Consider the following 14,581-nt stretch of genomic DNA (forward strand, 5'->3'; position numbering starts at 1 on the left):
TCAACATGTCACCCAGCTGTCGGGTTTAAACCGGCTGTGACGGCCAGTTGCATTTAGGTATTTGTACTGCAGTGACGACAAGTTAGACCAGAAAGCACCAGCTCCCCTGGCCGCAGCTCCAGGACTCCTGCTGGGAGCCACCACCGTGTCCTTTCGGCTCCGTGGAGTCCGAGCCCTCTCCCTCCTGCTCCCCACTCCCTCGCTCTCCTCTGCCTTCAGCTTCGGCTTAGCTGCGACCTCCAGGGAGCCTCCGGGGCCCAGGCCACGGCCCCAGGGTGATGCTGGTGGCCCTTCTGGGAGTTCTGGTGCCCCTCCCCTCCTGGTGGTGGCTGCTGCGCCCTGGGACGGACGTGCTGTCTGCCCTGACCACACTGTTGTCCCTGGGACGGACGTGCTGTCTTCCCTGACCACACTGTTGTCCCTGGACGGACGTGCTGTCTGCCCTGACCACACTGTTGTCTGTCTGTTTTGACACAGGGGTCAATTCCTTCCAGGTGTACATGGCCTACAAAGACCTCTACCAGATGTCCGACAGCCAGGTAGGCCCCTCCCTGGGCCCAGCCCCGCCCCTGCTGGCTGGGCTGTCAGTCAGTGCAGTAGCTGACAAGGGTGGGGGGCTGTGAGGACTCGGGGGGAGAGCTCTGGGTTCAGGTGCTGGCTGTGGCATGTGTCACTCATGGCCTCTCCTGGGCCCTCGTTCCGTTTGCCCTACGACAGCCAGGTGGGGTGGGCGGCCTGGCCCCGGCTCATCCACTGCCACCCACAGAGTCTCAGAGTGCGTTCCCCGCTCTGGTGGCTTGGGCACAGGAACCGGCACCTCCCAAGGGCTCCAGGGTTGGTTCTGGGGCTCAGGCAGGGCCAGGAAATCGCGTACCCCAGAACGCTCCTCAGAAAAGGGCACTGGGGAGGCTGAACACAGGTTCAGTGTCCCGGGAAGAGTCCCGCGCGGTGCAGGGGCGTGGGTGTGATTCCACCTGCTGGTCTGGGTGTCTGCTCCACCAGGCAGCCTCTGGCTGTGAGTCTTGGGGGGGGGGGGTGCTCTGCCTCCAGGTGGCCTCCTGCACCTGCCGTCTCCATGGAAACACACCTTGGGGGCGTGGTCCTGGGTGGCTTGGGTCCTCAGCGTAGGTGAGAGACGTCAGGCGTGGGCAGGGCTGGCCTGGCTGTGTGCCGGGCTGCCAGCTGTGTGCTTGTCCTCGGTGCTGAAGCTGGCGGAGAGCTTGCCCTGCCCACCGTGGTCTGTAAGCTCAGAGGCGCCGAGCCTTGGGAAGGTGGGCTTGTCTCCCGGGCGGACCTGGTGACACCAGCTGAAGTGACGGCTCAGCTCGGCTGTCACACCGACAGCCACAGCTGTTGCCAAGGAGCCGAGGCAGGAAGAAAGTGGGAGGCCCCGGGACTGCTGATCGGTTCTGTCCCCCCACCTCCTGCTTCCGGACCTGGACGGTGTCTGGGGGAGGGAAGAGCTTCCCAGGGTCTGACTCGTGGAGTGAGGTGTGCCAGGCCTGTGCGGGAGCACCCGCTGCGCCTGCCGCGGCCAGCAGGTGCGTGAGCGTGGGTGCCGAGAGGAGCTGGCTCTGTCTCCGGCTCACACCCATCCCTGTTCCTCCGACCGCAGCTCTATGAAGCCTTCACCTTCCTGAAGGGGCTGGGAGCCGTGATCTTGGTCCACGCGGAAAACGGAGACTTGATAGCTCAGGTGAGTGCTGTGCGGGTCTGCTCCGCCTCGCTTCCCTCTCCTTGCTTGCTTTAAGGACCCCCTGCCCCGCGTCCCATCAGCCCGTGGGGCTGTGTCCTTCGCTGAGCGCTGACCAGAGGGGCCCTGGTCCCTTGCCACGTGGGCAGTGCAGTGTGGCAGCTGGCGCCCATCCGGAGCGGTGCTCAAGGGCGGTGGGCAGGGATGAGCACCCCACGTAGGGATTGGCTTCTTCCAGAAACACCTGCCGGGCAGCCTTGTGAGCATTAAGTGATGTCACGCGTGGGAGACTCATCAGCTAGGGCCAGGCCAGGGGTGGGGTGGAGATGGGGACAACAGTGGAGGCAGAGGGACAGCCAGGTCGGCCTCCAGCCGTTCTCGTGAGTCGTGAAGTGGGGGCAGGGTGCCGGGTGTGGAGCACGGTGAGCAGGCCCTGCTGATGGCTGCGTGGGGTGGGGGTCCCTGGCCTGGGTCCCTGGCGTGCAGTGGCCAGTGATTGCAATGCCACAGTCGGGGTCAGCAGAGAGGGGAAGGTTAACGCCAGGTGAGGGAGGTGTAGTCGCCCCTACTTGGCAGCTGGGGAAACTGAGGCATGGGGCAGCAGGGTCAGTACCAGCCTGTCTGTGTGGTCCCCACGCCCCGTGGTGGTGCCGCACCAGGTTCAGGTCAGGACATCTGAAACACCACCGATCGGGCTCAGCGGTCGGCTCTCTGGTTTCCCGGATGATGGAAACCCTTTCAGTTTCAAAGCCGAGAACAAGCCGTACCTGGTTCTGTGCCATGATGGGGACAGAGACGGCCCAGGAGCAAGAAGTGAGGGCCTTGGGGGCCGGACCTGATGCTGCCCCAGGCTGCCTCCTGTCCCCCAGGACCGACATCCTGCCGCACACAAAGGTCCCCCTCCCAGGAGTCCCTTCAGTCCCTTCTCCCGTCAGTATCAGCGCAGCACCGGAGCCTCACCTGTTCGGGGCTCCGCGGTGGTGTCTCGTGCAGTGCGTGGCTCGGGAAGCGGCAGCGGCACAGGACACGCGGTGGTGCAGCGGGGCGGGCTGCCCGTCGGGAAGGGGAGTCGTGGGATCCAGCCGGGCAAATGTTGGCCAGTCACTGTCAAGTCATTCTCCGCGGCCCTGGGCCCCAGGTCACCCACCCTTCGTACAAGAGGGAGCGCTCCCTGCGGCTTCCTGCCCAGCAGCGTCTGGGGGTGCAGCCGCCTCTGTGTGGGTTCTTGGCCTTTGTCCCTTGCAGCCTGAGCTCCCAGCGTTTGCAAAGTGACTCCCCCAGACCTCTGTGGGCCTCCACTGAGCCTCACTGGGGTCAGCGCCATTAGACAAAGGTCATTCCCAGAGTTCTTCCCGGTGACCCCACCTCCACCCCGGGAGGAGCCGGGGGTCGCATCCTAGGCTCACTAGGCTAATCCTCTGCCTTGCGGCGCCAGCACACCGGGTTCTAGTCCCTGTCGGGGCGCCGGATTCTGTCCTGGTTGCCCTTCTTCCAGGCCAGCTCTCTGCTATGGCCAGGGAGTGCAGTGGAGGATGGCCCAAGTGTTGGGCCCTGCACCCCATGGGAGACCAGGAGAAGCACCTGGCTCCTGCCTTCGGATCAGCGCGGTGCGCCAGCTGCAGTGCGCCGGCCGCAGCAGCCATTGGAGGGTGAACGAACGGCAAAGAAAGACCTTTCTCTCTGTCTCTCTCTCTCACTGTCCACTCTGCCTGTCAAAAAAAAAAAAAAAAAAAAAAAAAAAAAAAAAAAAAAGTAAAGCAGGTGCCGAACCCAGCCCCCACTCAGAGGGAGGGGACCCGGAGGTGGGGGCACTGGGAGCGTCTCGGAAGCTCCCGCCACAGCCTGATCTTAAAGTTCATTCCCGCGGGCCCGCTCGGCATCCACCCGCTGACATTCTGCTTCCGCTCACTTCCGGCTGAGTTCAGCCCCGTGGTTCAGCCCGTGGCAGGAGCTTGTCACCTTCTTCATCGCTGTGTAGAATTCCACTGCCCGACTGTCCAGAGCTGGACCTTGGGGTGGTTTCAGATCTCAGACCGTTCTGTACGGACGTCCCGTGCCCCCTCGTGTCCAGTCTTCTGTGAGCTCGGGCTGACCGTTCTGCAGTGAGCGGTGGGAGCGGCTGCTAGGTCGTGGCTGGCGGTGTGCCTGTTCGGCTTCAGCAGTCACCGCTGAGAACCCAGGGGCTTCGAGCTCCTCTCGCTGCCGGCGGGGACTCGGCTTCCTCATATCCTGTGCACCTGCTGCCCCACATCCTGTCCGTCCCCTCCGCGGGGATGCAAAAGGCAGTGTAGACAAAGTGTGTCCCCGAAAACCAAGTCCCCTTTACCTCCCCGTCACCCCCCTCTGTTTCTCCGCCCTCCCCTTCTCCAGACGGGAATAGTAAGTGACGTGAACAATTTAGCGTAGGAATTTCTCCGTGTCACAAACGTCTTTCTGTAAACAGTTTCCAGAAGTGCTTTCTAAACACCGCCTTCCGCTGCTGAAGTGACCCCATTGCATACGGGATCCAGCGCAGCTGCGGGGCCCTGAGGCTGTTCCCGGCCTCGGTTTCATGTGTGTTATAAGCTCTCACCCTACAGGCACAGCTGAAATTGTTTTTTTTTTTTCTTTTGAACCCATGGTCGGGGGGCGTCTAAGAATGATGACAACGAGGCTGCAGAAGCTAAAATTAGCAGCCGCACAGCTGGCATCTGGGCCATGTAGAAACTTTTTTTTTTCCCCCAAGAATTCCCAGGACAAGGAAACCTGGGAATGAATGGTTTGAATCTGGGCCACGGGCTTCAAGGTTCTGTGGAAACGTCGGGGTCGTGGCGTCCTGCCACTCAGACAGACGCGTGGCAGAGACGGGAGAGCCGCCGGCCCTGGCGCCCTTGCTGTGCCCGGGCGTGGGCTTGGCGTTGGCAGGGGCTGTCTCCCGCACGCACCTGTCTCCGAGCACCTGTGCTAGGAGCGCTGATCTGGGGCTCCGAGAGCTTGGCCCACTTGTCCAGAGCCGCAGCTGTGGTCGGTGCTGGGCTGGTCTCCGAGGCGACGGCTGTTTGATTCCAACATCCACGTGGTCCCCAACACCAGGCTCTTCCCTAAGGAGACGACGCAGAGACACGGGGAGACTGGAGGCCCGGCGGGCGGTCTTCGAAGCTCGCTTCTTACAACGCTGCTTCTCTCATTGGCCAGGAAAATAAGCCCGGTGTGGGTGCTGCGTGAGGAATTGCAGAGGGGAAGGTGGCGAGATGGAGGGGGTGTGGGGGCAGGAGCCTCTGTTCGCAGCCCTGGCTGCTGTTGGAGCTGGTGCCCCGCCCACCTCACTGGGTCGGGGCAGCGACTTCTCGCGGCTCTGGCGCTCGGTAACCACGGGCCCACTCTCTGTCGTCCCGCAGGAACAAAAGCGCATCTTAGAGATGGGCATCACGGGTCCCGAGGGCCACGCTCTGAGCAGACCTGAGGAGGTAAAGTGCCCCCCGCTGGCCGTGACCCTGGCAGCCCTGAGCACCCCCACCCCCCTGCCCTCGCTGGAACGGCCCAGCCAGCGTCCCTCTGCCGGGCATCCCAGCCCACCCTGCGGCCTGAGGGTCCATCAGAGAGGCCGGGGGAGGTTCAGCATCTCTCAGGGTCGCGGAAGGTCACGCCAAGGCCCCAAGACTCTTGAGCGTGTCAGCCGAGTGTCCTGGGTGACAGGAGAGTGGAGCCACGGCTCCCAAGCCCAGCATGCACCTGCCAGTCTGTTCCCAGGACCTGGGGTCTGGGGCTGGAAGTGTGTGTGTGTGCACACGTATGTGCATTTGGGTGTGCAGGCACACATGCATTGCATGTGCCCGTGTGCACGCATGTGTGCGCTCATGAAGTGCAGGTGAAAGGCAAGCAGATCGGGCATGGGACAGACTGAGCTAAATAAAGGTTTCCTGACGTGCGTGCTCATCAAATCATTAACGAGTTAACCGGGCCCTGTGCTGGACACTGGGGACCCACACGAGCAGTGGTCAGGCCCCTGACCTAGCTCGGTGCCTCTCGAGCCCCAGGACCCCGTGTTGGGCCCTGGTTTGTTCCTGGCCCGTGGTGAGACCAGCACAGAACTGGGGACAGTGCTGAAGAGCTCCCGTGGCCCTTGGCTGCTGCTGCTGTGCCCAACACGTGGCCAGTAGCCTCCTTGTGGAGGGCAGGGTGGGGCCCTTCTGGGTGACACACTCGCCCAGCTGTGGCTGCAGCACAGGGAATTAAAATCACGACAGAATCGAAACAACCAGCCCTTTTGTGTGGACAGCGCCGGGTGAGAGAGGCGGCGACCAGAGCACCCAACAGCAGTTTCCCTGTCTGTCCGTGGACGCACAGGGGACGCTTCTCAGACAGGTGCACTTACCTGCGGCCGGCGTTTGTTCAGTTGAGGGCCATGTGTCCCCATCTTCCGATGCCCTTCTGATGCCCGCCTCTCTGGGCTGGGGCCCTTGGCCACGCCGGGCGCTTCCAGACAGAGCCACTAAGGCAGTTCTACCTCCCAGCCCCCAACCAGATGCTTCTTGTTTACAACACAGCCTTTTCCTCCTCTGCCAGCACAGGCTTCCCTCTGACCTCGTTAATTACGGGAAAGCAAATGCCAGGCAGAGCCCTGGGGACCTGGGGTAGGAGGGGGCCTGCCTCCCGCCCTGCCCCCGCCCTCCATGACCCCCTGTGCTTGCTGTGCCCGCAGCTGGAAGCCGAGGCTGTGTTCCGGGCCATCACCATCGCGGGCCGGATCAACTGCCCGGTGTACATAACCAAGGTCATGAGCAAGAGCGCGGCTGACATCATTGCCCTGGCCAGGAAGAAAGGTACGCGGCCGGCCCGGGGCTCCTGTGACCGCGGCTCGGGTGCCTGGGGCCCGCAGGAGGGATGGGGGCGTCTCCTGGGAGACTCAGGAATCCTACAGGCGTCCTCAGGGGAGGGCTGCAGTGGCCAGCAGACGCTGGACCTCAGAGGCAGAGCGATGCCCACGGCGGCTTCCTTCCAGACAGACAGACGGAGCGAGGACAGGAGGCGCCTCCTGCTGCAGGGATGGGGTCCTGGAGGCCCCTCCTGGGCGGGGTCAGCCGCATTCACTCAGCGGAGTAAGGGTGGGGGTCAGCATTGGTGGCCCAGTGGGCACCACGCACAGCCACACCCACCACTCACCGAGTGTCACCCGGCTCCGCGTGCACCACGCTTGCAGGAATCCGAGTGGGAAATAAAACCTGCGCCACGTGCTGTGTTTAACTGCACGTTTTCCTAGCGGTGTGTTGATGTGTATTCAATATAAAATCCGTCACGCACTGGATCAAATTATCGCACCATGCCCCACCCACAAGAATGTGCAGGTGTCATGACCATCTACAGTACTGCAACAGGAGAAAAAAAACGAGGAAGGGCGGGAGTGAGGAGACGTTTGCGAAGGTTTTCTGTGGCGCCCGGCGGCGCAGTGTGTGGAGCACGGCACGACTCAGCCAGTCCAGCCAGTCCAGCCCAGCCGCGGCAGGGCCAGGCGCTTCTCGGCCGCCTCCTAGACAAGCAGCTCCGAGCCCCACTCTTGGTGACAGACAGGCTGGGCTCCCACAGCTTGCCTGGGGGTTGGCTCCATTTTACAGAGGGGGAGACTGAGGCCAGGAGGGGTTCCAGGCCCCTGGGAACGGCCGCAGCGTGGGGTGAACCGCGCAGGTGCCCGAGCAGTGCCGGCTGCGCTGGAGGGCACACGTGGCCGTGGCCGTGTGTCCATCTGGAACGTTCCCACCCTGGCAGACAGTGCGACCAGACAGCGTGCCCTTGACCTGCTGTTGGCCCCTTGCGCTGGGCAGCAGGATGGCCCCTGTCCGGGGCGGCGGGAGTGGTCGGCCCATGTCCTCATGGCACCTGTGTGTGCGTGCAAAGATCCCTGGGCCGCGCCTGGCACTGACAGAGCCCGCGTGGACCCCGTGGAAGTCCAGCTGGGGCTTCTGGGAGGTTGATGCCTCCAGTAGCCGCAGGGGGCTCCCCACTCCTGGGGGCACCAGGGGCCGTACATCTCCTCTTCCTGGCTTGTTCCCTGCCCCGGTGTCACTCCCCCAGTGCCCAGCTCGTGTGGCCTGGGATCGCCTCCCAGGTAGATGCTGGACGCAGAGCCCTTGCTTGAGGCCTGCCCTGGAAGAGCCCACACTACGGTAGCCCGGCCACGCCGTGGTCGCTCTGCCGGTGTGCACGAGGCGGCGATGCCGTCCGCCTGCCAGAGACACTTGTGGAGCAGGCAGCTGCCCTTGTCCCCAGGAAGCGCTCAGCAGGTGCACAGGGCCTGGCCGCTCAGGTCCCTGCTGCGAGACCGGGCTGGCGTGTTGGTTCCCGGCCAGTCTCGTGCCTCGGGCCGCTGTCCTTGGTGCTGTCTGCAGCTCCATGGCCACCATTGGCTTCTGACCGCGCTGGCTTGTGTTTGCCCCTCCCAAGGTCCCCTGGTTTTCGGCGAGCCCATCGCCGCCAGCTTGGGCACCGACGGCACCCACTACTGGAGCAAGAACTGGGCCAAGGCGGCGGCGTTCGTCACCTCCCCTCCGCTGAGCCCAGACCCCACCACGCCCGACTACCTGACCTCTCTGCTGGCCTGGTGAGCGCCGGGAGTGCGGGGCACGGGCAGGCGGGAGCGTGGGCTGGTTGGATGCGGGTGTCAGGGAGGCCTGGGGCTCAGTGGCTGGAGCCCAAGGCCCTGTCCTGTCCACCACAGCCTTTTGAGGCCCTGAGGGTCTGATTCCTTTACTGACTGCTCCCTTCACGTTGCTGGCTGTCTGCGGCCCACTCAACAGTGTCCCCACCCCCGTGTGGCACCAGGCACTGTGGCATCTGGGGGAGCACCAGGATTAGGGCCGAGAGACCGGGATGCTCAGATCCCGGCTCAGCCCCGAGTGGCCGAGTCACCCGTGCTGTCTCAGTGGGCAGACGTGCACCTGCTGCGTAGAACTGCCGCTGGGCCAGCACGGGAGGAGGCCTGGGACTGAGGGCTCTGGAGCTGCCAGCCTGCTTGCGTTGTACCTGCTGTGCCTTAGCCCCGCCCTTCTTTTAGCTGGCCTGAGGGACACAGAGTTGGCGACAGCAGGGTCTCGTGATGAGGCCGCGTGGCCAGGGGCGTGGGCTGCCCTGGAGACCCTCGCTCAGGAGCTGTCTGGGGACTTGCCGGAGGCTTGGCCGGGGTGGGACTTTCAGGGTTGGAGCTGGGCTGAGGAAGAGACAGAGAGAGGCCGGGGGGCAGGGTGTCCCCACTGTGGAACTCTGTGCCCCCAAGTAGGGCAGAAACCGTGGATTTGCACACGTAAGGGCTTCCTAGACCTGGTGCCTGTGTCCTGTGTCTTCCCTTGCACCTGCCGCCACCCACCTCATCCATCTCAGGACCTCAGGGTCTGCTCAAGTCCCGCCTCCCCTACTGCAGCCTTGCCAGCCGCAACTCCCACGTCTGTGTCCCTAACAGGCCTTGGGCTGCCGTGCACGCCCCTGTCTCAACAAAAACCCCAGACCTAAGTCAGAGCCAGCCACCTCCTGCCCAGAGCCCCCAAGGACCCTGACCTTGCCCTCAGTCCCATGTGGAGGCCCACATCCGGGGGCCTTCTCCCAGCTCAGCCTGGAGCCGGCGCTAATGTAGTCTCACACCTGCTGATGCCCAGCACAGGCCATGGTCCAGGTTTCAACGAGGCACCCCAGGCCATGGGGCCTTCCAGGGTCACTCGGGGGCAGCAGAGCCCTCTTCCTAAGCCCCCTGGGGCTGCAGGAGCCACAGCCTGTGTCACGTGCCTGGAGGTGGGGTTTGCCGTTCAGAGCGAACTCAGGTCTGAACCCTACCTTGCCCTCTTCTGCAGCGGGGACCTGCAGGTCACAGGCAGCGGCCACTGTCCCTACAGCACTGCCCAGAAGGCGGTGGGCAAGGACAACTTCACCCTGATCCCAGAGGGGGTCAACGGGATAGAAGAGCGCATGACCGTCGTGTGGGACAAGGCAGTGGTAAGCCCCGCCCCACGCTGGAATATTCCGGAAGCCCGTTATGCACTGTGTGCCCTCGAAGCTTCCTTCCTCGCTGGGAGGCAGGAGCAGGTGCACCGAGCGTCACAGCCTGAGTCCCAGGGAGTCCTGTGCACTTACAATGTCACCATTACCCTCCACATGTTGGGAGCGGGAGCCATGTGTGAGCGTCTGTGCACATGTGCCTGCTTGGAGCCGGGGGGGGGGGGTGCTGCGTGGCTGGGGAGGATTCGTGTGTACAAGGAGGCCCCAAGGCGCACTGTGACCCCTGAGCCAGGTCACAGGGTTTATTTCCTGTGGAGCTCGGGTCCTGTGACACACAAGGTGACGGGCGGTGGCTCCTGCACAGACCCTGGGGCTGTGAAATCTTCACCCGGCAGAGCCCGGGCCCTGGACCCCTGTGAGGGCCATCAGCTGGGAGGCTGGAGGACTCCCAGCCCTTGCAGGGCCCGTGGGTGGCAGCGCCGGCTGGTGCCCCACGGCCCTGCCCGGGGATACCCTACTCTTTGTTGCTTTCAGGCTGCGGGCAAAATGGACGAGACCCAGTTTGTGGCCGTGACCAGCACCAACGCGGCCAAGATCTTTAACCTGTACCCGCGGAAAGGGCGGGTGGCCGTGGGCTCCGATGCCGACGTGGTCATCTGGGACCCCGACAAGGTCAAGACCATAACGGCCAAAAGCCACAAGTCGGTGAGTGCCCGCCCCGCCCCCCTCGCCCCTGCTTTGCATAAACAATTCGTGCTTGGCCACCAGTTTGGAGCCCTCTGATGAGCAGGGGTTGCTAATGGTTGCCGCTGGGCTGTGGTCGGTAGCCAGTGTGACGCGGTCATTCAGGTTGCTTCTCTAGTGGGCAGAGTGGGGAGAAGGGACTGAGCTAAGCGTCCGCACCCCTAGCTGGGTTCCGGCTCACAGGTGAGGCATTCCCCCGCCCTGCTGCCAAGCTGGGCTGGTGCAGCAGCTGTGGCCGCTGGCCCGAGCCTCAGAACGCTGGAGCCCGGCTCCCACCTGGCACGGCCCGTGCCTCTGGTTGGGTCTTCCGTGCCCATACAGCAAACCGACTCAGGGTGCAGAGATGCCTCTGCCTGCTCCTCCCAGGGCCCCACCACCCCCACTCTGCGTGACCAGCAGTGGCCTTGGGGTCAGGTGAGCATTCGCACTCCCAGACCCCAGGGGCCGCAGCCGCCCTGGCTCCCTGCAGTGAGCTGAGGGGCACAGGCTGGGTGCAGGGCGCACGGGGCACACAGTATTGGACCCACAGTGGGAGCCCTCACAGCCCCCTGCTCACTCGCTGGCCAGGGACAAGCCGCCAGGCAGGGGGACAGGACACGGGGGCTGAGGAAGCCTCGTAAGGAAGTGCCAGGCACCCCCCGACCCCGGCAGCAGCTTGAGGCCCCTAGGACCCCACTCGGCTGCAGGAGATGCGGTCTGGGGCAGCGGTCACAGTGCCCCCCAACCCCGACCTCGTGTGAGTCTCTGGTCTGGGTTCATTCTCACCGGAAACTGTGCACCCAGCACTCTCGGCGTTGCTGGGCAGAGGCGGTGACCGCCAGCGTCTGCTCAGAGCGGGGAATCTGCTCGCTCTCCCGCTCCTGCGGCCACGCTCTGTGCCTGCTGTGTGCCTGGCGCCCTCAGGAGACCCCGGCAAGGTAAACCGTCCCGATGTGAGTGCAGCACGCGGTCTCACAGTGGCGGCTACAGCAGCCGAGGGGCCTTCCTTTGTGGTCTCGGACATGAGGTCGAGGTGCTGGGCTGTACGCCCTCCCGCCCCTCAGGCTGTGGAAAGACCCTGGCCCGTCCCCGCCCGGCTGCTGCCCTCGGCTGTGTCTGTGTCGCTGCTGTAACCCCTGCTTCCGTCACCTCCTGCTGTTCTGAGTGTCTGACCTTTTTTTTTTTTTTTTACATTGATTTATTTATTTGAAAAGCAGAGTTAGAGAGAGGCAGAGGCAGAGAGAGAGAGAGAGGTCTTCCTTCCACTGGTTCACACCCCAAATGGTTGCAACGGCTGGAGCTGCACTGATCTGAAGCCAGGAGCCAGGAGCTTCTTCCCGGTCTCCCACACAGGTGCAGGGGCCCAAGCACTTGGGCCATCTGCTGCTGCTTTCCCAGGCCATAGCAGAGAGCTGGATCGGAAGTGGAGCAGCCGGGAACCAGCACCCATAGGGATGCCGGCACTGCCGGCCAGGGCGTTAACGCACTGTGCCACAGCGCCGGCCCCTGGCCATCTTCTTGGGAGGCCCCTGGCTGTGGGCATCAGACCTTCTGTTCTCTGTTGCAACCTCATCTTAACTAATGAACATCTGCAGTGCCCCTAGGGCTCCCACACAGGGCCCTGCCTGAGGTCACCGCCTGGGGGCTGCTGGCTTCCAGGCTGGGTAGACTTGGGGCCACGACCCCTCTGGGGGCCAGGCCAGATCTGGATCCTTGCCGTAGCAGCACGCATACCGTGTGGCTGCCGGGATCAGGAAGACGCCAACATAAGCAGGATGTGTGCAGAATGACGAGGGCCGGCACCCCAGGGCGAGTGCAGGGTTGGGCGCTGAGCTCTGTGCCCCCTGTGAGGATGCTGTGTCCCGAATCTCAGGGCCTGGTGGCGCCGGCTCCCACTCCAGCTCCCCACTAACGGGCCCACGGGTCCCTGCCGCCTGCAGGGGACGCTGGGGCTGAGTTCCTGGCTCCTGGCTCCTGGCTCCTTGGTGGTTCCCACGAGTGCCCGGCTGTAGGCATTTGGGGGGTGAACCTGCACTTGGAAGACTTCTCTCTCTCTAATAAAGAAACAAAAATGGAAGAAGAATTGAACAAAGGTTTGTTGGCTTCAAATGAGGCCCAGTTTCCTCTACGAACAAACCGAGATCAGAGGCAGGTGGGATTTCCCTGGGGGCTGGGCGGCCAGCGCGTGGGCTCCATTAGCAGCCGTGGCCGGATGCGGGGCTTGCGCGGGGCAGGAACCGGTGTCGCCTTTCCCGGGCGCACAGCTGTCAATGCTGACGACGCGCTGACCTGTCTGGGAGCGTGTGCGCCCGTGCAGGCAGCGGCTTTAGCAGCAGCCTGGAAGCGGCCCAGTCCTTCGTCCCCGGGCATCGGGCGAATCACACGCTTGCGCATCCGAGACGGAACGTGGCATCGCAGCGTCTAGAGCAGGGTTAGGGCTTCGTGCCCGCAGGAGACCGTCTCTGGGGTGAGGCGCACGCTTCGGTGGAAGCCCCCTGTGCCGCGTGCCCGACTGGAGAGAGGAACAGCCAGGCGCGCACAGCCCCGGGGGGAAGCTGTTCTCGTGTATGGATTAGGCTGGATTAGGCTGGGTTAGGATGGTAGCGACATGATGCTTGTTCACTGCCCCACCGTGGGGGGTTGGTCCTACCCCGTGCCGAGTGCACAGTGGGATAGTACACAGCCCCGAACAGTGTTTCCAAGCGGGAGCAAAAGCCACTGGCAAAGCCTCCCCTGCGAATGGCATGGTTCGTGCAGGGGGCTGGGGGCTGTGGCCACAGCGGAGCTGTCTGTGTGTTTGGGGTGTGCAGGCGGCGGAGTACAACATCTTCGAGGGCATGGAGTGCCACGGCTCCCCGCTGGTGGTCATCAGCCAGGGCAAGGTGGTCTTCGAAGACGGGAACCTTAACGTGAGCAAGGGCGCCGGCCGCTTCATCCCGCGCAAGCCCTTCCCCGAGCACCTGTACCAGCGCGTCAAGATCAGGAGCAAGGTGAGCGATGCGGGGCTCCGGGGGGGGCCTCCTGTGCGGCCAGCACCGCCCCCCCCGGCCACCCGCTGCGTGTCTCGGGACACCAGTGCCCCCCAGGGAGCTGCGGAGCTGCGCTGGGAGTGATCGGGTGCTCGGCCCCGCACTGCCCCGCCCCCGTCCTCCCCTGGCCTCACCCTGAGCTCGGGGAGGGGGTGGGAGGGTCCCAGCAAAGGCACGGAACCCTGCTGTGTTCCAGGAGGGGACTTCTCACCGCTGAGTGCCGCACCCCGTCACCATGGCAACCCGTGCCCAACCAGACGGCCCTGTGTGTGTGTGCATGTGTGTGCTGTGTATATGTTCATGTGTGTGCATGTGTGTGTATCTTCATGTATGTGCACGTGTGTGCAGACTACCTGTTGCAATGCACACACATGTTGGAGCATGCCCACGTACCTTTGTGCATATGTGTGTGCGTGCACATGTGTTGGGTGTGTGCTTGCGTGTCTGTGTGTATGTGTACACGTGTGCTGTGGCTGTGCCTGCATCCGTGTATAGATCGCATGCTCCCACTCTCCTTGCTCACCAGTGGCACCACCAGTTGAGAGGGAGGAGTCCAGGCCCCTGCAAGACCCAGAACCACGTGGTGCCCTGTCCACTTCCTGTCCACTTGGGCCCCCTCTCCTCCCGCTAAGGTATAGCACCAGGTCCATGACCCCAGATGGACCGGTGTCCTGTGTCAGACAGGCAGACGGTGACTGGGAGAGGTGGCAGGTGGCCAGGGCTGGCGGGGGCTGAGTGACCACAGGAGGCCCTCGGAGGACAGGGGGCTGGGGCAGTCCCTGGGTGGGACGCCGCATGGGGCAGACCACCCCCCGCCCCCCTTCCTTCCCCTAAGCAGCTCTGAACCTGAGGCCCGTGCTCCGGGCTGTTGGAGACAAAAGGACAGCACACCTAGCACCCGGATCTTAATCCGCTTTTCATCACGGGTCTTGAATATCCGGGAACTGCGGGGCTGCCCTGTGGTCAGGCAGCGCCTGCGGGCGGCTCGGCGTAGCTCAGACTGCGCCTTCCCTGAGCTGGGCCTGAAGTGCGGGCTGGCGGAGCCTGCTATTGGCGCGACTCGACGTCAGTCTCAGAGGCCACTCCTAGGTCAGGCCTGCGATTGGCCCTGGGCCACACTGGGGGGCGGACTGAGCTTTTTAGAGCAGGCACGGCCGCAGGTGCTGGGCCCCTGTGC

The 14,581-nt window shown here is 63.8% G+C and overlaps 1 protein-coding gene across 2 annotated transcripts in view; it reads left to right on the forward strand.

Moving 5' to 3' along the window:
* CRMP1 (collapsin response mediator protein 1) overlaps positions 1 to 14,581 on the forward strand; it is a 55,382-nt gene that overhangs the window by 35,930 nt on the left and 4,871 nt on the right. For both annotated transcript variants that reach the window (XM_070069563.2, XM_089326922.1), the window contains exons 5-12: positions 478 to 539; positions 1,616 to 1,696; positions 5,071 to 5,139; positions 6,375 to 6,495; positions 8,111 to 8,267; positions 9,508 to 9,649; positions 10,187 to 10,357; positions 13,186 to 13,365. In XM_070069563.2, coding sequence (XP_069925664.1) covers positions 478 to 539; positions 1,616 to 1,696; positions 5,071 to 5,139; positions 6,375 to 6,495; positions 8,111 to 8,267; positions 9,508 to 9,649; positions 10,187 to 10,357; positions 13,186 to 13,365 — 983 coding nt within the window. The remainder of the gene's footprint in view (positions 1 to 477; positions 540 to 1,615; positions 1,697 to 5,070; positions 5,140 to 6,374; positions 6,496 to 8,110; positions 8,268 to 9,507; positions 9,650 to 10,186; positions 10,358 to 13,185; positions 13,366 to 14,581) is intronic.

The sequence above is a fragment of the Oryctolagus cuniculus genome, chromosome 2, assembly GCF_051225735.1.
Source record: "Oryctolagus cuniculus isolate XC-2025 breed Fujian yellow rabbit chromosome 2, ASM5122573v1, whole genome shotgun sequence".
Classification (NCBI taxonomy): domain Eukaryota; kingdom Metazoa; phylum Chordata; class Mammalia; order Lagomorpha; family Leporidae; genus Oryctolagus; species Oryctolagus cuniculus.